General features: G+C 42.7%; 1 protein-coding gene across 1 annotated transcript; it reads left to right on the plus strand.

Annotated features, from left to right (window-relative positions):
• The first annotated feature begins 427 nt into the window (after positions 1-427).
• Positions 428-21,482, plus strand: LOC140155988 (ruvB-like 2). The gene is made up of 13 exons (XM_072179039.1): positions 428-575; positions 1,004-1,076; positions 1,528-1,662; positions 2,016-2,077; positions 2,844-2,950; positions 11,786-11,879; positions 14,101-14,224; positions 15,150-15,244; positions 18,150-18,268; positions 19,374-19,493; positions 20,236-20,365; positions 20,730-20,847; positions 21,445-21,482. The coding sequence occupies exons 1-13, from the start codon at positions 519-521 to the stop codon at positions 21,468-21,470; spliced, it is 1,260 nt and encodes a 419-aa protein (XP_072035140.1). The 5' UTR covers positions 428-518; the 3' UTR covers positions 21,471-21,482.

Raw genomic sequence — 21,482 nt, forward strand, 5'->3', positions numbered from 1 at the left:
CTGAAAGGTTATGTTTATGGGCCATGTACAATGGACATGTACAGCTGAATTTGTCATGTGGATATTCAAAGTGAGTACAAATTGGGGATCATATTTTTCAGATATGGATTAAGGGTTTTTGGTGCATTTTGAAAGTGGTAGGTGTGTGGGAATTCTCATAACTGGTGCAGATATCATGTTTTGGAATGTAAACAACTTTGACAGCTTGTCCACCTTATATCTTACTTTGGTGATATGCTGGGCAAGTCATACATACTGGGTATAAAGTGAAGTAGTGGATTCAAATCCTACTCCCATGCTGGCACATTTCCTTGCTTTTTTCATTTGGGTTCAACCCAGTTGTATCTAGATAAATAATTAGCAACTAATTACCTGTTTCATTTTGCATATTCAGTCCACAGCCCAGAAAGTGCAAGAAGTACGAGAAGTAACCCGTATTGAGCTTAATTGGAGCGCATTCCCATATCCGTGGTTTGGGATTAGATGATGCATTGGAAGCCAGGCAGGTGTCTCAGGGCATGGTGGGACAGGTGGCTGCAAGAAGAGCAGCAGGTGTCATACTGGAAATGATTAAGGTAACGCCCTATTGTGTCAATTAGTATTCATTTATATTATAATTCATAAAAATTTATAAATTGTCTACTTACCATGAATCCCAATGATTAAAATGCTGGATACAATTCAAAGATCCGTAGGAGCTCTAAGGCCATACAAGTTTTTTAGGCCTTAAATCATCATAAAGTGGTGATTTCCATTCACAATTGTTGCCAGTAACAGGAAATTGGTAAATGTCACTGATTTAATGGTACACAGTGATTCTTCAAATTAAGAACACCCAGCTAGGGTTTTTATAAAATATGACATCATTAAGCGTGTTGGAGAAAATTGCTGCTTGTTTCCAACACATTTAAAATACATTACCAAAACCTATGTCAGGGTAGCTTTATATTGTAAACATTGTTGCTCAACAGTTGAATTGTTACATCTTTTCATACTCCTGCAGGAAGGTAAAATAGCTGGACGTGCTGTACTTATAGCAGGACAACCAGGAACTGGAAAAACTGCTATTGCAATGGGTAAGATATTGCAATTGTTTTCGCTAGAAATGAAAAACAAATAAGAAATTCTTGTGTAACCATCACTCCAAGATATGATACATACTCATTAGGAATCTACTCTCTCCTTATTCCAGAAAAATAACGCACTAATTTCTTTTGGAAACTTTTTGGATTTATGTATGTTTCATTTGGCAAAACAAGATATTTTTCAGAAAAAATGAGTGCTGTATTTTTCAGGAGTAGATAATGATTGTTGTGTTCCCTGAACAAATATTTGAGTGTAATTATTTATAGTTTATTGTATTGCACTATTCCATACACCCCTATGGAAGACATGGCCTCAATCTTCCACACACAGAGCGTAAATTTCAGGTAACCCCATTTGGAATTAACATTCCGTGTGTGGATTACAGAGCCCTGTTACCAACTTTTCTCACTATTTAATCATTAATTTTCCCATCATGTACAGGTATGGCCCAGGCATTAGGACAAGACACACCATTCACAAGTATTGCTGGCAGTGAGATATTCTCTCTTGAAATGAGCAAAACAGAAGCACTGACACAAGCATTCCGTAAATCTATTGGTATTCAGTATCAAGTAAGTCACTCTTTATTAAACTGGCTAGTGTAAACAGACCACAGCTTTCTGACTTTAAGCAGTGAAACTAATAATTCTGGAAAGTTACCAGGCTGACATGTATACATATATATACAAAACAAAAACCACAACACCACATGAGGATTATGCACTGAGCACCCCCAGAAGCTCATGCATTTTAGCATTTTATATGGCTATAGGATGGCTCTCCTTTGACGTGATTCTTATTTAATAAAGGTATAAAAACCTCCACCAATTGTTATAAAAAGAATTTAAATCCCTTTACTGTGTGGCGTTTGGAATGCAGCAATGCACCACAAGTGGAATGCTAACACTATTTTTAATGTTTCAGAGAAGAGACAGAGATCATTGAGGGTGAAGTGGTAGAAATACAGATTGACAGACCAGCAACAGGCACAGTAAGTTATGAAAGTGTGGAACTCGCTGTAATGTGAAAATAATCCACTTGTTTTTGGTGAAGGGAAAGGAAAGAAGGAAGGACGAAAACAGGAAGATGATGAGAAAAATTTGTCTGTCCAGTTAAGAACCACAGACTCCTCTGGTGTGGAGGACAAGATTGGGAATAGCATGCCTTGAGTGTTATGCTGTCCTGGCCAGCATTTTTGTGTGTATGATTGATGTGGTATGCTTATTCTTGCAGTTGCTCTGTGTGGTGGCATTTTGTAGGATTTGTCTGTGCTCGGATTAAATCGGTCTATGCAACCAAGGCTGCAATCCTAGCTAGCGTTTTTGACAGTTATGACTGGATTCAGAATTTCTCTCTCTAGACCCAAGGAAGGCTGAGAGTAAAAACCATTTACTATGTTATGATCAGCTCTTAATAGGCAAGAATTATTAGGTTTTTGTTAATTTAAAAAAGTCAGTCATGCAATACACAAGGTGCAGTCCGCAGTGTTAAGAGTCAACGCCTATTACGAGCTAGTTGATTTGCCAGGAGTGGCCGTCTTGTCCTTGATCGGTATCTTCAATTCTAATGCTTAGGCTGTTTCAGGGTTTCAAATGAATTGCCTTTGAAATTCCTGTAACAAAACCAGGCATAACACACTCCCTATGGACCTGCATAGGCACCTGCAAATTAGGTCAAAATTATACAAAATGTTTAAATAGTCGTTGATTTTATACATTGTTGATTTGACCTGGTATATGGGTTTCTCTATCTAACAGGGAGCCAAGATTGGTAAACTAACTCTGAAGACAACCGAGATGGAAACCATCTATGATCTGGGTGCAAAGATGATTGAGTCACTTACAAAGGAAAAAGTACAGGCAGGGTGAGTGAGTTGAAATTGTTGACTAATTGGGTGAACATTTGCGTACAGCCCACTCATCAATAAGATGCAATTGTTGGGAAAGGCACTTCTGAAATAATTTAAGATTAAATTCTAAAGAATTAAGGAAAATAAAAAGAAATTGGACCACGGTTTTCATCATAAAAATAAAATATGAATGTAAAACTTGAAGTGAAACGAAGTATAGGTGTACAGTGTACAGTTTTTTGTAAATAAAGGTTGGTAGCACCACGTTTCATTATTTTACTGAACTTTATTTAAAACGTTGTGTCTAATCTATTTGATGACAAATTTCCACCTTTCTTATACCATATTCCTCAACATTTTATGCATTTTGCTACTATATCTTACAGAGAAACATAACAATATAATGTTCAAAATAGTCCAAAACAGAAATGTTTTGTAGACTCATAACCGGAACGATCTTACCTTTCCGATGTTGATTAAGATACTTCTTGCATCGATCCTGAGATGCGGAAAAACCAATAGTGATTTTGTCCCACATAAATGAATAAATAACAAAACCCCCCGATCCCCCGTTGGAAACACCCAAAAGGTGACGTCACACCATATGATCGCCCCTTATCCGACTTGGGATCCCCTACTCGGACCAAACTTGTAGGGGTGGCGGGTCGGGAATAATCAACATCGGAAAGGTAAGATCGCTCCGGTTATGAGTCTACAAAACATTTCTGTTTTGGACTAGACTCAGTACACCGGACGATCTTACCGCTTCGATGTTGATTAAGATACTTCTTGCATCAACATCTGAAAGATCGATCTAGCAAGTAACCGACGGATGGAGGTACAAGATTGGTCAGCATCTGATCAGGGATCGGGAGCGGTAACGATGGTTTTCGCGAGGTCAGAAAATATTTTCCCCAACGGTCGGGAAAACAAAAAGACCACGCGATCACAGACATAAACCTCCTTACTTAATAAGTTCGGTGGTTAAGAATAGAGACACTGGTTCTTACCATGCTGAGTATTCTGTATAGTCTGAAAACCTGGTACCCGTACACCACCGTAGTATGATCGCCCGTCCCGGTAAACCTCCCGCCCGGCTCTGATTACTAACGTAAACGGAAGTATCGTAGAGAAGGGCGAAGGTGGCTTCCGGGACACCGCCTGCTAGATCTCCTCAAGGGACAACCCAACGGTATACCCAAGATGATGAGATAGCTCGTGTCGAGTGGGTCGTGGGACGCGAAACCTTCGCGATCGCCCGGACTCCACCAACACCTGGACCAGCCATTGCGACAGCGGCTGGACCGAAAGGCTCTGTAAGGGTGATGAATGCGGTCTTGAGTCCCTCGCAAGGCTTGTGTTCGGAAGAAATAGTGCTGCAGCGCCTTATCGGACACCCCAGCCTATCTTTGGCTTCAGCCGAACCTTGCCCAACCCTGGGGATTGGAGAGGGACGAATGTTGATATGCACCGCGCCCGTTCGTAGTCGACGAGAACAGAGCACCGAAACAGTGTCGCTCCAGTGTTTGTGAACACGGAAGCTAACCTCGAGACCGTGTGCAACTCAGCACCGCCGTCCCGAAGCCAACGCCAAACCGGAAAGCCATCTTGAGAGTTACGTATTTAAGCGTCGCTTTTGACGGAAGCTCAAAAGGGTGACCCTTAAAGTAATCTAAGACTGTGTTGGGATCCCTTAGGAGGATCACTTTCCTTTTCGGCGGACACTCGTTGAACATACCGTCGAGGCGTAGACTAATAAGGTAACCATCGGCTATGATAGTCGACCCGTCTCGAAACCTCGGTGAATGGAGAGGATAGCTGACTTATAGCTGGCCCCAGTGGCCCGCTGAAGTCTTGCTTGGAACTTTTCTGTCAGAAACTCCGGAACTAGCAGCACAGAGGCTCTAGCGGGAGAGCTATTTGTCTCATTGCACCAAGCGTAGTATGGAGCCAGACTCTGGCTATACGCACGGAGGGTAGACTTCCGTCTAGCCCCGGCGTTGTGAAAAACAGCTTATGATGAATATTATCCCTCCGCCGCGCGTTGCCTGGTAAGGGCCATGCAGCTAACTGCAGGTGCTCTAGTGATAGACTGGGTACCTCCCCTCCGGGCATCCGGAGTAGATCTGGTACCTCGGGGAGTGCCAGCAGGCTTGCCGCTAGCAGAATGACAATGCAGTCTTTCAACCCGATCTTGGCCACCACCCTCATGAGTAGTGCGATCGGAGGGAATGCATAAGCTGTCATCCCTCCCCAGTCTATGGACAGAGCGCCCACGGTGAATGCTTGGGGTCCGCGACCCTTGAGCAGTACACCGGCAGTGGATGATTGCGATGAGATGCGAACAGATCTATCGAGGGGTGGTACATCCTCTTGAAGATCGTCTGAGTGACCTGCGGAGCAAGGGACCATTCTGTTGGTCCCGACACCCTTCCTCGTGACAGATTGTGCGCGAGGATGCTGGTGACGCCCGCGATGTGTATCGCTCTCATCGTAATCTGCCTGAACTTGCACCACCCTATCAGGTGTCGTGCATGCAGGCACAATCGTGGTGGCCCGGAGTCCCCTTGTCTGTTGGGGTAGGCTACACGGTTGTGTTGTCCGTCAGGACAACGGTATGTGATTCCACGATCACCTCCTCGTAAGCGAGGGAGGTTGCTGTGAAACTCTGTCTCTATGGCCCCGTAGGCCCTAGACGGAGTCTCCGTGGATGTGGACCCCCAGCCCCGTTTTTGACGCTATGGTCGTACACTACGTGACATACCTGGGGTGCAGGAAAACCTGACACCCTGGGTCAAATTGGGCTGATGGGTCCACCACCAGAGTTCTCTCGCACGATCTCCGACAACGGAACCGCGAGGGATATTGGTGACGACTGGGCCTGCAAGCAGGCTAGAAGGTGCAGTTGGGTAAGCCTAACGTAGAAACGGCAGTACAGAACGAGGTCTACCATACTGGCCATTAGGCCTACCACCTTCATCCATGCCACAGCGGGTATTGCCCGAAACTCGGCCAAGAGTCGGGCACACCGCACCATGTTCGTCACCCGCTCGGGTGAGGGCACCGCGATCCCCTCCGTGAGGGTGATCTGGGCCCCTACAAATAGTGGTGTCTGCGTCGGGACCATGCTGGACTTTCTTTGAGCTGATCAAAAAATCCAGGGTCCCGCACCCTACGGACTATCAACCCCACGAGACCCGTAGTCTCCAGTGGAGTGCGTCTGTATATGAGCCAAACGTCCAGGTAGCAACTGATGTTGACACCCCTGTGCTTCAGGTATGCTGTCACCGCACTGACCAAGAGTGTAAACACCCTGGGAGAGATGGACAGGCCGGATGGCCGGTATCAAAACTAGTAATTTTGATCCTGTACCTAGAAGCGCAGATACCTCCGATCTTGAGAGGCGATTGGCATATGCAGATAGGCGTCCGAGAGATCTAGCGATGCTGTTCCCATACCCCTGATGGGGCAGGCTAGCACCGAGGCGAGAGTCCCCACCCTGAACCTCTTGGGCCTGAAGAACTTGTTCAACAGCCTGCGGTTCCGGATGGGGCTCCCGTCGCCAGTCTTCCTTGGAGCCAATGGCTCCAAGATCACCCGGAGAACGGGGGGTAGACCGGGACAATCGCCCGCTTCATGAGAAGCTGTGTGATCCCTGTCAGTAGTGCCCGACGCTGGGGGCCGTCTGACGGCACTACTGTGGACCTCTGAAATGTGCAGACGAATGTGGGGAGACTGGGTTGCCAGTCTGTAACCCCCACTCACCACTGACCATACCCAGGCGCCCAAAGAGATGGTTTCCCACCTCTGGGCGAAAGCCATAAGTAGGGATGACCAATGAACCATCAACTTGATTAGAACGCTCCCATAGACATGCAGGGATCTCAACTGTGCACTGCTTGCACAGACATTTCTAAATTGATCTCATTCTTTTATTTTTCAATATTTTTCTGTAAAAATTGGAGAAGTGACTGCCAATTATATTTTGTAACTATCTTGCAAATTACAGCAACACAACTGATTTCATTTTCCTGTAAGTGCGAGTCAAAATTGGTCCATCGCCACAGTGCGTTTAATTGCCAGTGGCTGAGTTCAGCACTGCTCAAGAATGGCACAAAATATTCATGTCAATAATTTCAGGTGAAAAACGTGGCCTACTGAGCTGTAATTTGGCAGAGTTGTCAGTAATACCTCTATCATACCCTCTGTAAAAAGGGAAAAAAAAAATGAACAAGTAGATCTCGAGTTACAAATTAAATCACCAACTTCCCTTTGGAATTTTCATACTCCTTTTGAATCATTTCTGAACCTTTCTGAACATAAATGTGAAGTTTCGTTCTCATTCGATGTATTTTTCACCTGATTTCAACCCTAAACGTTTTCTTATATTTAGGCCTATACCATCTACAACTTGCTGCTGGCTATACCTTGTTTAGAACTTTCAAAAGAAGTACCTGAATGTGCAACCATAACTGTTTCAAAATAGCCCTTGAAAGTCATGCAGGTGACTCGAGGTCATGCATTGAATTGGTTTGAATGAAGAATACTACCGAACCAGCACCTTTTGTTAGAAGTCACACATGAGCATGATCAGTGAAGTGGATAACCTCTATTGTTGTGAATGAGTCAATGACCTTCAATGACACTTAAGATTTTGTTTGCATACACCTACTAATTGGTCATATTAAACCCAATAACATTGAAATTTTGGTTGTGAAAAAAAAAGTTCACCTGGACTTGATTTTGTGCCATATCGGCCATCTTGGATGATTTTTGGCAAATGTTCTCTAAATGCATGATTTCAATGCCTCGGTTTGAAAAAATAATTTATGCCATTGACTAGTAAAGTGCCATTTCATAAGAAACCCTTTGATACTTTCACAATATGCTTGTTTCATGTTTGCATATATGTTAAAATAAAGAAATATATGAAGGTAAATATATGCTTATGCCAATTTTGCTCCCAATTGCTATTTTTGGACCTTGTCATTTTATTTCGTTCCAATGACCGGTCAGAATGGGAAACTTTGAAAATTCATAATTCGAAAAGTTTTTGACCGATTTTGACCATTTAACCACCAAAATACTTCTGTTGATGAGTTCTATCCAGAAAACAATCTTTTGTAGCAATAGGGGCAACATGAAATTTTGATGGTTATCCCTACCATAAGCGGTCGTCCACTGGGAGATCCCCTGTAGAAAAAACCGCTGAGCCCCCAGGAATGCTCCGCCTAGCTTCCCTTGGAAGAGCGCTTGCTCTTCTTCGGGGCTTGCCAGCTGTTCCTGTGCTACCCTTGCGCCTCCCAGAAATGGGTGCTGCAGAGGTAGTGGGCTCGGGTACTGTTGGTGGTGCACGGCCTGCTGAAGGCGGAGCTCCTACCCATGGTAAGGGCAGTTTCCGACTTCTTCAGAGTGCTCCCGTTGGTAGCTTCTTTGCACAGTCCTCCACCGTAGCGCAGAAGCATCCAAAGAGAAAAAGGACCCTGCCTTTCCATCGCGTTGAGCGATTGGAGTAGCAGGCCCCCACCCACCGGCGCTGAGTGGACACCCTATGGGCTAGGCCCATGGAGCTCTCGTTGAGGCTAGCTGTTAGCACCGCTAATAGGCTCACCTCATGAAGAGCTCAGATGTTGTCTGAGCGTGATACGCTTGCGACATCTGGGTCCCTCTCGGATCCCCTCAGGTAGGTCCCGTGGTCCTCCGCGTTACACGCAGAGGAAGCGTGAAAGCACGCGGCGCCATAGCTCTACTGAGCTCGACAGCCCCACGATATCTACCCTTGAGGTTTGCGGGAATGAGAGTGCAGGCGTCCCCTGTGAGGAAGCAGCAGCTGAGCATCCTACTGAAAGGATCCCCTGGTCCTCCTCCATGGACTCCCCTTTAGGGGGTGTCCGGAGGAAGATCAGTGGGGAAGGAGATTGTAGTGATGTCACTACCGGACTCAGCTTCCGACTCCTTTCCCTCGCCCACAGTATCCGTATCATGCTCCGATGATGACGGTAACTGGGGACGGGCATCTGAAAGCGGGTAAGAAGGCATAACCACCGTGTGGCTCGCCGACTACCTGCCAGCAGAAGAGGGCGTACTCCCGCAAGACCCTGAGGTACCCGCCATGGCACCACTGGGTCCGCATGCCCTCGCAGCCGTCGTCCTAGCGCTAGCAGCACGGGGCCTACCCTGATCAAGATCTGGGTTAGCCCCATGCCGGCTGGCCTGGTCAACAGCTGATGGTACTGCGTGGCCATCGCTAGGCGACACTTGCCACGGTGCTAGACCGTGGAAGAAAACACCCTGCGGCGGGTACCATGGGGCATACCCAGCCGGCAGCTAACCCTGAAGGGATCCGCCACCAGGGTAACCCCATGGTACTGCAGTACCAGCACCCCCCCTTGTTGCCACACAGACTGTGGCGACTAAGGCGGGTGCTGCGGTACCGGTGCGGTATCAGCGTGGGTACCCGTGAGGGCTCCCGGCTGTGTACCACTGTACCCATGCCTCACTGCGTTCCCCGCAAGAGGATCAAGCTGTGTGTATGGGTACCCCGCTATACCGGCTGTCCCTTGGCTAAAGGGAGCTTGCCTAGTATCACGGGTAGCTGAGCGTGCATACCCCCGATCAATCACCTCGCCACCTGAATAGGCAGCGTCAATCAATGGAGCCATGCTCTGTTGATTTGACAGTGATCGATCAAGAGAGGGTAATTGACCCATTGACGATAATGGATCACCCACGCTCCGCTGGCTCTCGAGGACATAAGTGGGTTGTTGATCAGCTAGGCTGTTCAAGCTACCTACTCTACCCTCAAGAGCTTCGCCCAAGGTCGCTGTGTGTGGCGGACCACTTCCACGGCAGCTATGGGCGGGTGCATAGCGGCTACCACTGAAGTCAAGCCGTAGCTCGTCTTTGTAGCTGCCACCGAATGCACCTGGGTCGCTGTCCCGTGAGAGACTGCGAGCCCAACCCCTGAATAATCGCCAGCCAGTCCCTGTGGACAGCCAGCAGCTATTCTAGGGCCCAGGGTATCACTCGGCGGTCCCGCCATGGAACGCTGCTGTGTGACAACCCCAGTTGGTTCTGCTAAGACTACACCCACAGCGTTAGCCGCGGTATCGTCTCTGCTGAACCCATGCACGCTCTCATTCGACCCTTGCGGGGAACGAAAGGCGTGCTGCGTGCTGTGGATCAACCCAGGCAAGCCCGGTGTTCCACCGTGGATCAACCCAGGCAAGCCCGGGGTTCCACTTGGCACACTGTGTGCTATGGATCAACCCAGGCAAGCCCAGGGTTCCATTGGCACGCTGCATGCTAGGGTTCAACCCAGGCAAGCCCGGGGTACCCTTGCATGCTGCCCGTCGCTGGCTACTACTGTGGCTGTTTGAGCCCGTAGATATGCCTGCAACAGACGGTGCGTGTTATGGATCAACCCGGGCAAGCCCAGGGTTCCATTGGCACCCTGCATGCTAGGGTTCAACCCAGGCAAGCCTGGGGTACCCTTGCATGCTGCCCGTCGCTGGCTACTACTGTGGCTGTTTGAGCCCGTAGATATGCCTGCAACAGACGGGTGTCCTCCTGCTAAAAACCCGTGAGGATTTTTTGCTAAAGGACTGGTATCCTCCTGCTACAAACCCGCTAGGGTTTTCGCCGTGGTTACCGCTCTGCTGCCTGCTACTTTGCTCCGACGTAGAGTCAGTGCTTTCGCTGGCTGCTGAGCCTTTGGACGCGCGAGCAGTCCCCGAAGGAACCGCCTGCTTGTCCGGGGACCGAGCCCCTTAAGCAGACCTGCCATAACCCATAGGGGCTGTCACAGCAGAATCCACCGTATCGACCTTACCAGTGCCCTTGGTAGATTTCTTCTTCGTCTTATGGCGATGACGGAGCCTATCCCAATCGTCAAGCTGGAACTCGGAGAGTCCTAAGCAAAAGAAAGACATCTAGAAGATCGTGAGCACTCCCTGTGGGTGAAACAGAGCGGGTGTGGGTCCCACTCCGTCACCAGGGAAGGGCAAGTCCGACAGGGCCGAGGCGAAGCGAGGAGAAAAGGAGGGGGCACTACCCCCCAACACGCCGACTCAAGCCCAGTAAGCAAACCTGAGCACGGAGGCTGGTCGCTAACGTTAGTGGTAAAGTAAGGACTGGCTAACTTATTACTAAAATGTCAGACGGGTCCCTACCAAGCCCCACCGTATGAATATCTGATTAACTCGTCTTATCGGACGGTAATAAAGACATAACGATAGAGTAATCACCCTAACATAGCAACAATAACCTACCGTACTTGAAAATACAATGTGCATGTACAAACATCTATTGTAACTTACAGGCTGCAATGGTTGTTTTACGTGGGAAACAAAATGAATGGCGCCAACGAGCGGCCATTTTGAATTGCTCGTGTGTCCCGTGATACAAACGGAGGCACGATATGTAGCTAAGTTTTGGATTGTTTTTGTCACTTTTTCGCCAGAAAATGTCGTCAAAACTATCCTCAACCGAACAATACCGGTTTGGTTTTACCTAAGGTGTGAAACTACAACCGATATCTCGCCTTTGGTCGAGAAATTGATACACAGTGCTATGAACAATCGATAGGCACGCCTGTGTCAGTTGGAGACCAAGGAGGATAAGGACGATCATATGGTGTGACGTCACCTTTTGGGTGAGTCCACCGGGGATCGGGTTTTTTGTTATTTATTCATTTATGTGGGACAAAATGACTATTGGTTTTTTCCGCATCTCGGGAGCGATGCAAGAAGTCTCTTAATCAAGATCGGAAAGGTAAGATCGTCCGGTGTACTGAGTCTGTTATTTTATAACTTATTTATCTTCTATTCATGGTGTTACTACATCTTACAGAGACATCATAACAATAGATAAAGCTACAGGGAAGATAACCAAACTGGGCAGATCTTTCACAAGAGCCAGGGACTATGATGCCATGGGTCCACAGGTAAGACATGTGACTAATGCTTATGGATTATACAGGGGATACCAACCATGTGGGGTCACAAAACTTTCCAGGGTGGATTTCATATTTATTTATTTATTTATTTATTTATTTATTTATTTATTTATTTATTTATTTATTTATTTATTTATTTATTTATTTATTTATTTATTTATTTATTTATTTATTTATTTATTTATTTATTTATTTATTTATTTATTTATTTATTTATTTATTTATTTATTTATTTATTTATTTATTTATTTATTTATTTATTTATTTATTGTGCGAATGGGTCTGAGAAGGTGTAGGCCTATAGGCCTATTATAAAACTACACATTTATTTTCAATTGGTTATTTCATTTTGTTTGTAGAATACAAACTGAAAAAACTGTGAAACAAAAGAACTTTTATACAAGAAAATATTATTTAAATCAATCAGGTTACAGAAAACATTTCTTGTAAAGTTACTGTATCTGAAAATGTCAAGCGAATGCTGATATTCTTGGGAAGGAATGTTGGTATTAAACAAAACTCAAAACTCAATTTACATTGTAAACCAGTTGAAATGAGAACGAAATCAATAATTTTAATGTCCTTGTTTAGGAAAAAATAATGCTCAGAATAATGTTATGCATAAAACGTACTCAAGCGCCGCCATATAATTTTGTGTAACAAAACCGTGGACCATCATCACCTATAGAACCTATCCAATAACCGGAACGGTATAACAATTGAAATGGCAGGACAGATTGGTGGACAGATTGTTTTGCTAAATTGGATAGGATCTATGCCCTAAGTTGAGAATGGACCGTCCCACTCGATTTGTAAAAAGGTCGCAAACCCTTTCGGTGGACCCAAATAACTGCCCCAAATGAGGCAAAATTGAAAAGAGATGGGGTTTTGGGTTGAACTTGGGAATTTGAAAAGTATAAATCATGTTAGGTCTAAGGCTGTGCTAAATCGCATGGAAGGGTTATGATGGGTTTAGGATAAGCAACTGTTGAATTCAACTCCTGGAATAAGATTGGAAAATAAGCACAATTTTGACATGGGCTCATGAGTGATCAGGACTTTTAAGAAATGGTGTTGTAGTCCTCTGCATTGAACCAGATAATTGTATTACACAGGGGCTGCCCTGTATCACAATATTATATATCCTGTTGTGTTTTTATTGCAATTTGAATTCCCATTAACTATAATTGGTCCCATTGTCTCTGACAAATCTGTAGAGCATCAGATGGAAAACCAGCTTTGATAGACAATTGTAGTGTTTAAAATTGATCTGATAATGGATATGGATTGCCAATGTGTGTCAACAATATTCTGGGTTCTGGCCCTTCTGCTGGCTTAAACGTTGCCCAATTATAATAACTAGCGGGTCCCCGCTAGATGAGTAAATGGGAGCGTTCACTATAACAGGAAGAATTACTGGACAGGTAGAATCATCGAAAAGATACATTTTGATTTTCCGTTTCCATGTTATTTATTTATTTAAACCCATTTTTTTCTAAATCTGTTATTTGTTACATTTCCCTTTTAGCTTCTTTTTTTATTTGCTGCTTGTGATTTCCCGATTCCATGTTTTTTTATTTAATTCTGTTATCATTATTATAGCTTCTTTTTTTTTCTTACATTTCCTGATTAGTTTCCTGATTACCTGATTAGTTTCTTTCCTTCTTTGTCTCGTTCCCGTTTCATTTAGTTAATTTAACCCGTTGGCCTAATTACTCGTACCTCTTTTGTCATTTTAATTTCATTTTTCTTTATAGTATAGGTCTACCGCTTCATTTTGTATTTATTTTTCCTTCTTTCTGTATTATCATGTCCACTGGTCTGTGGCTCTTAAGTCGCGTGGTTTCTGCGCGTTCTGCCAAGCATTGGCGTAGTGCTAATCACGCCAGCCCGACGCGCTGCCTGCCAGCTGCAGTGACGCGCAGGCTGGTACCTGATTTTCATAACAAAAACCCCGTTTTACCCATATTTTCACTTTTGCAGCCAATTCTTGACCGATTTCAACCAAATAAAGTCGAGGCAATTTCCCGTATATTCCTCGATCTCCCGTATGAATTTGGCGACATTTGGATCGAAACTGACGGAGCCTTTTACATAAACCACATAGATACATACAACATTCCCCTATTTATAGTAAGATTAAAAGCATGATTTAGTAGATATTCATTGTTCATAATCATATGTACTTTGTTATTCTATATATTTGCAGACTAAATTTGTCCAATGTCCAGAGGGAGAATTACAAAAAAGGAAAGAAGTAGTCCACACAGTTACATTACATGAAATAGATGTAATTAACAGTCGTACACAGGGATTCCTGGCATTATTCTCAGGTAGGTATGCCTTTCACAGCTAGGAATTAGCCCTGGATACTTAGTTTTGAATACTTTTGTATATGGAAAGGCATAACATTTTTGGCCCCCGCAACAATGTATTATGGCATAGATGGTTAATCAGTCAGCTGGGTGAGCAGAAGCAAAATCATTAATCCACCCTGCAGCATACACACAATAACCAATTCACTTCATTATTATGTTTTCAGGGTTATTAGGAGTTAAGAAAACCTAATAATGATAATATTGATGGCTTATTTAGCATGATACCATAACATATCGGATTCGTCATACAAATATCGAACTCGCCGTTGGCTCGTCCGATATTTTTATGACTCATCCGATATGTTATGGTATCATGCTCAGCCATCCAATATTATATCAAACTTGGTAGGTTTGTGTCATGGTATGTTTATGAATGTTAATAAACTTATTTGCATAGTCTTTATATTTATAACCGTTATTATTTTTATTTTTCAGAACTTTGTTGTGGGGGCAGCCTTAAATATGAACTGGCTTACCAGTTACTGGCTTTATTAACTCATATTAATGTATAATCTTTATGGTACAACAACAATATTGATTAAATGCCCTGTATAATCCGAGAATCTCATCAGTGGCACATTTTACCTGTTGTTAAACATTCCAAAAACTTGCCCTTTAGGACCTTCTTACTATAGTGGTTAATTTAAAAAAGGACATATAACAGGAAAGTGACTATTTTTCCCTTATCTATTGAGCTGTTACTGAGTGAGACAATCCTACACACAAAGAATGTCCTTAATGTTTCATACACACACCAAAACACACCCCGCTGTGTTCATCATGTTGCATTCAATAGATTACACGATTCGATGAATGAATGGTTGAAACTTTTGAATGCCAGTTTGACAGTATATAAAGATTTTATTGATTCTCTCAACAGGTGACACAGGTGAAATTAAGACAGAAGTGAGGGAGCAGATAAATGCCAAAGTAGCTGAATGGAGGGAAGAAGGCAAAGCAGACATTGTGCCAGGGGTAAGAGATACTTTATAGATCTTTCTGGTCTTGTGCATGCTAAAAGTATCATGACATGAAGTGCATTGGTGTCAAGCTAACCTGCTGCATTCAAAATATCTAGTATTCCATCATAGAGTGGAACTTTCTACCACACTAAAGTTTGTTTGGCTTATAAATGGCTGAAAAAATGAGAATCCTAACATAGTGTATTGATACAAAATGGCATGCACACAGTCGGGCACAACACTTACGCTAGTTGCATGTTGCGTAATGCGTGACTGGGGCGCGCTTATGTGAATTTACGCAAGTGTAAGTTAGGACTTATTATTGAATAAAATTATAAGCCAAACAAACTTTAGTCTCATAATATAAACACCACATTCATGTCAATATTAGCCCTGAATGTCAATGAATATGCATTGTGGGATATGATACAATTAAGGGGCTCTGATAGCAACGTTTGCACAGTATTTTTTCTGGGACATGAGAGCACATCAGACATACCAAATTGCATTTGGAATATGAGGGATGTCCTTTTAATATCAAATAATTTTGATTTTTTTGAAATCCACGATATAATACAAATTTTATTTTATTAAAAATTGATATTTTTGATATGTGACAATCCTCAAAGTAAACTTTATAAATCCAATTATGTACTTAACGTGTATCTAGCTGGGAGGAAAAGCTGACGCTCATTTCTAAATATTGACCTTTCGTATTGAAGATAAACATTTTTGTTTTTCCCAAAAGACCTAGAATTTGCTATCCGAGGGCTAAATCCCACTGTCCAGGCTGAATGTCACAAATCTTAACCTGATGCTCAATTAAAATAATGTACATTTCCATATATTTGCCTGCCTCTTTAATATCAGGAGAGCATTTTGTAGCCCATCTGATACTTCCAAAATTCCAAGCCCCAGTCTTCCTATAATCCTCTTTAGAAGTATTTTTGCAAACCTTCACTGCCATGTGCAGCAAGTAACTCAGGGCTTCTTAATTGTATTTGCTCGAATGCTCGCGAACCATTGAGGGCTATTAGTGAATATTCTCAGTCATCCAGTCGTTAAAATCACAAAGTTTTGAATTAAATCAAATACTGGAACTTACATTTTTTTTGCAACTTGCTATGTTGCGTCTGAAACCATCAGACTTCATCAGGCAACTGACCCGCTGGACTGGTCATGTGACACTTTGAGACGGCTAGGGATCGTCTTGATCGTCAAAGTACGCGGCTAAAATCTTAGGCCCCCTTGTTGGACAATCTCCGCACCACATCAAAAACACCCAAGAGTTTGTCAACCGAATTAAGGATATCACTCTAAGCGAAGGTGAAACAATAACATCGTATGACGTTACCGCTTTGTTCACATGTATTCCACCAGACTTTGCGCTGAAAGTTGTAAAGGAGTGTTTGAACAATGATACCACCTTGAGTGAACGGACAAACCTTAATGTTGATCAAATCGTGGAGTTCGTAAGCATCTGTTTGAATACCACCTATTTCTCATACCAAGGTAAATTTTACAAACAACAACATGGAGTTGCGATGGGATCCCCAGTTAGCCCGATAGTTGTTAACCTGTGTATGGAAAGTTTCAAGCAACAAGCCTTGCAATCATACCCGGGTGTTAAGCCTAGACTCTGGTTACGTTTTGTCGATGATACCTTCGTGATCATTGAGCGCACCGAATTAGAAGGTTTCTTTCAACACATCAATAAGCAAGACGATAACATCAAATTTACTCAGGAAAGTTGTAAAGACGACACGCTAGCTTCTTAGACTGCCTGATCAGTGTGAAGAACGATGGTTCGCTAACTTCAAATGTTTACAGAAAACCCACGCACACTGATCATTACTTACAATTTGGATCACATCACCCATTGATACACAAGTTGGGAGTAATAAGAACTTTACAATACAGAGCTGATACCATCATAAGCGAGAACGAACTTATCCCAGAGGAGAAAGACCACATCAAAGAATCGCTGAAGAACTGCGGTTATCCGAACTGGGCTTTTCTGAAGGCCAACAAGAGCAGAAAAGACCAAAAACAGTCTGATGGTGGTGGTCAACCCAACAAAGCTCGCGTCACAATCCCATATATAGCTGGACTATCAGAACGTGTAAAGAAACACCTCAAAGCTTTTGGGATTTCCTCGTTATTTAAGCCAAATAACACCCTACGTGGCAAGCTCGTTCAAGTAAAGGACAAACAATCAAAAGTAAAACGCTCAAACTTAGTGTATGGATTAGTGTGCGGTGACGCTGATTGTTCTGCTGCCTATGTTGGCGAAACAAAACAAGCCTTGAAAGCTAGACTCAATCAACATAGGAGGCCCAGTACAAACGAGGCCCAGAACTCCGCCGTGTACCTTCACCTTAAAGACACTGGTCATAATATTGACACCGAGGACGCAGTGATTCTCGATAAGGAGGAACAGTGGCATAGGAAAGGCATCAAGGAAGCCATCTGGGAGAGAGTAGAGCAGCTGTCACTTAACAAGAAAGGGGGACTGAGACACAACTTATCTCACGCATGGGACCGGGCCATCAAGACGATCCCTAGCCGTCTCAAAGTGTCACATGACCAGCCCAGTGGGTCAGTTGCCTGATGAAGTCTGATGGTTTCAGACGCAACGTAGCAAGTTGCAAAAAAAAATGTAAGTTCCAGTATTTGATTTAATTCAAAACTTTGTGATTGAGGGCTATTGTTTTGCTATGTGTGCTGTAAATTTCAGAGCTGAAGGCCAACCACAATGGGTTGGTGAACCGGATCTGGCACACAGGCCACTGTTGAGAACCCCTGAAGTAACTTGTCAAACCCATTGCCAGTATCCTCACTATTTATGTAGGTTTATATGGGAATGGTTCAAATATCATGCTAATATGTTTATTACATTATTCTTTCCTTTTACGCAGGTGTTGTTTATTGATGAAGTGCACATGTTAGACATTGAGTGTTTCTCCTTCTTAAATCGAGCCCTTGAGAATGATATGGCACCTATACTCATCATGGCAACCAACAGAGGAATCACAAAGTAAGATAATTAGATGAAGTGACATGTCATGTCATATCTAACAGTTGGTCAACAAAATAATGTCATTGTTCTTGCCTGCCAAGATACCGTATTTCCTTGAATAGTCGCCCCCCTTAAATAAATGCCCCACCACTTTTTTCAACCAAGATGTTTCAAAGATGCCAATATTTCCATGCTATCTTGTGTAGTAAGCTTACCAAGTTGCTCACATGGTTGATAATAGCAGCAACAATTAGGGAAAATCTGTGTCGGAAACCCGGAAGTGAACCAAAAGTCAGTGTTTCTAGTTCATAGTTTGTCATTTTAGCGTGACTTTTAAGCTTACCTAATGATTTTAACGGGAATTGTCTTGCTAAAAATGACCTCTAATAAACGCCCCTGTTTGGAAAATGCAACGCCCCCGGGGGCGTTTATTCGAGGAAATACGGTAAGCACATATCCATTTTGTTGAGGACCTGTATTTTGTGGCAAATCAGACAAGGTAGAATGATCTTCTGCTGTTCTCTCAAGCATATCAATAGACCAGTCCCTTACCTTTGTTTGTAAACATTGCCGTCTCCTCATCTTTATTCAAGTGTTACATCAAGACAACGTGGACAAAATGAATTCATTGACTAAGGCCCTGTATTTAGTTCAGTGTTTTTTTGTGCTTTTGCTGCCAGTGCATTTAATGCATAATCATACTGGACTATATACAGAATATAGGATGCATGTTACCTGCACTAAGCAGTACAAATTTCACAAATGTACTTGTCAAAATGCTTTAGCCAACTACAATAGGTATCAGTCAGTCTAGACTCTTACCAGATTAAATTAGTGTGTTAGAAGTGGTTGATTCCTTTCAGGAACCAATATAGGCTATGGTTGCAAGTTTTCTTGATTTAGACTGATGACAAATTTAGGAGACCTCGCGGGGGAAGTGCTTTGGAATTTGTCATTGAAACTGAAATATTGAAATTTGTGCGTGCCTAACCTTATATGCCACTTACCCGGCCTAGATTAATTAGGATATCATTATGACTGGCTAATGAAACTATGTGCTTAGTTTAAAGGGTCAAGTTACAGCTGTACATGTTCTTCATTTTAATTGTTCGCTCTATTTCAGAATTCGAGGCACAAGTTACGAGAGTCCACACGGCATTCCCATTGACTTGCTGGATAGGCTGCTTATCATATCAACTAGTACATACTCAGAGAAAGAAATGAAACAGATTCTCACGATAAGGTAATGTAACAATACTTCACAAGCAACTTCAAGATTGCATAATTTAAACTGATTGTGATGTGAATCAGCTAAATGTGACATTTGTTGCACATGAAATTTTGGATTAAAGGATAATAGCATCTTTTAAAGTTTGTGGCACAATAGTCCAGTATATACCGGGATTTGATATGTATCCCCCAGGACTCTACCAAACCAACTTTTTAAACTTTCTTTTACGGTCCTATAACACATTCAATATGTTTACAAAAAATAATTCCCGGCACTCCAGTCATATTCAAGGTCAAAGGTCAGCATTGGTCAAATTTCAAAGTTGCTCAAATCTGGTTAAAAAATACACCATATTATTTCTCTCATTTCAAGGATTCAGAAAAAGTACTTTGACCTACCTGTGACATACCCTTCGTGAGTTTTGAGCAAAAAGTCAAATCTTGGGGGTGGTCATTCTTTTAGCCACACAGGGGCCAAAAATTAAAATGCTTTGTTTCCAAAGCAAATGGTCTCATATTGCTCGTCATGTGAAAACAAGTTAAAGAAGGAATTGTTTGCACTGTCTTAAGTGCTTCGTTATTGACAAAATCGGGCACTAAAGGTCAATCCCCACACAGGCTATTGGCCACAATCTATTTTGTGATGATTCCAAGGTAACAAAACATACATGGTTACAACTATTCCTTATAATAATGTACATTATGGCTTTAATATTTTAAGTGTGCTGCCATTGACTTGCTTTATCTGTGTACAGGGGTGAGGAGGAAGATGTTGAGATGGCAGAAGATGCAATCACAGTACTGACACGAATCGGCATGGAGACATCATTAAGATATGCCATACAGCTGATTACAGCTGCTAGTCTGGTATGCAGAAAGAGAAAGGTAAGTCTTATATTACAGTGATCTTGAAAAGATTGAACACTCATTTAACACATAGGCCCTCCAATATTACATATGATGTCACAAATAAGAATTGATAAACAGAACAAATGAAGATAGTAAAAGAAATGTGAAACATACAATTATTGTTCACTGAAAGGTTGTAATTAAGATTTTAACGCTTAAAAATGAGCATGGTAATAATGTCTTGAGAGCATTACAATAATTCCATATTTTACAATTTTCAACATCAGATAATGGCATATTATGAGTGCCATGGTTTCTTTCTTGTACAGTAATAAGAAGCTAAAGCATATAAATGCTTGACTGATGTTAAATGCATTTATTTTGTGGCTTTATTCCATAGGGCACAGAAGTAGAAGTTGATGACATCAAGCGAGTGTATTCCCTTTTCCTAGATGAGTCTCGTTCAACACAGTTCCTCAAAGAGTACCAAGAAGAATTCATGTTTAATGAATTGGATGGTAAGTCAATATATTAGCGAGAGAATCAGTTCTTGCATCGATCCAATAAGATGCTTGGTACTCACTCTGAACTATTTCCTTAACCGGTATTGCAACTTGTGACTTGCTCCCACGAAATTAGTGTCAAGCCGCAAGTTGGGAGTTTTTAGACGTTCCAAATGTTGAGTTGCTGGTCTTCGTTTGAAGACACCTGTATTGACAGTGGTATGTCCATTGTGAATTGGGACAGAATTGGTACAAGTGCAGCATAATATGTCCCATTCACAAAGAACATACTGGTGACTAGGCAGGTGTCTTCAAACAAAGAAACAAAGAACAGCAACTCCACATTTAGAACGTCTTGAAACTTGTGACTTTACGCTCATTTCGTGGGAGCAGGTCACAAATATTTAATCAAGAACCGACTATCTTATGAAATGACCCATTCATATGACCTAATATATGACACCACAGTAGGTCAGTGAGTACATACTATATCTGTTTACAAAGGGAGTCAGCTAGTTCCTCATATCATACACCATCATTTACAGAACCGCTGGTACAAAGATCTGTATAAAACTCATCAATTGTTTGCCATTTTTGTTAAACTTTCAACAGAGGGTGGAGATGCAATGGAATCATGATGATTGGCTTCC

This window comes from Amphiura filiformis, chromosome 6 (genome assembly GCF_039555335.1).
Source record: "Amphiura filiformis chromosome 6, Afil_fr2py, whole genome shotgun sequence".
Taxonomy (NCBI): Eukaryota; Metazoa; Echinodermata; class Ophiuroidea; order Amphilepidida; family Amphiuridae; genus Amphiura; species Amphiura filiformis.

What these genes read in the sequence shown, in the direction of transcription:
- LOC140155988 (XM_072179039.1), top strand. Translation starts at nt 519, where the DNA reads ATGGTGGGACAGGTGGCTGCAAGAAGAGCAGCAGGTGTCATACTGGAA. An exon ending in TGGTATTCAGTATCAAGTAA is followed by an intron (nt 1,663 to 2,015) that starts GTCACTCTTTAT and finishes GTTTCAGAGAAG; the next exon opens with AGACAGAGATCATTGAGGGT. An exon ending in TGGTATGCAGAAAGAGAAAG is followed by an intron (nt 20,366 to 20,729) that starts GTAAGTCTTATA and finishes TTTATTCCATAG; the next exon opens with GGCACAGAAGTAGAAGTTGA.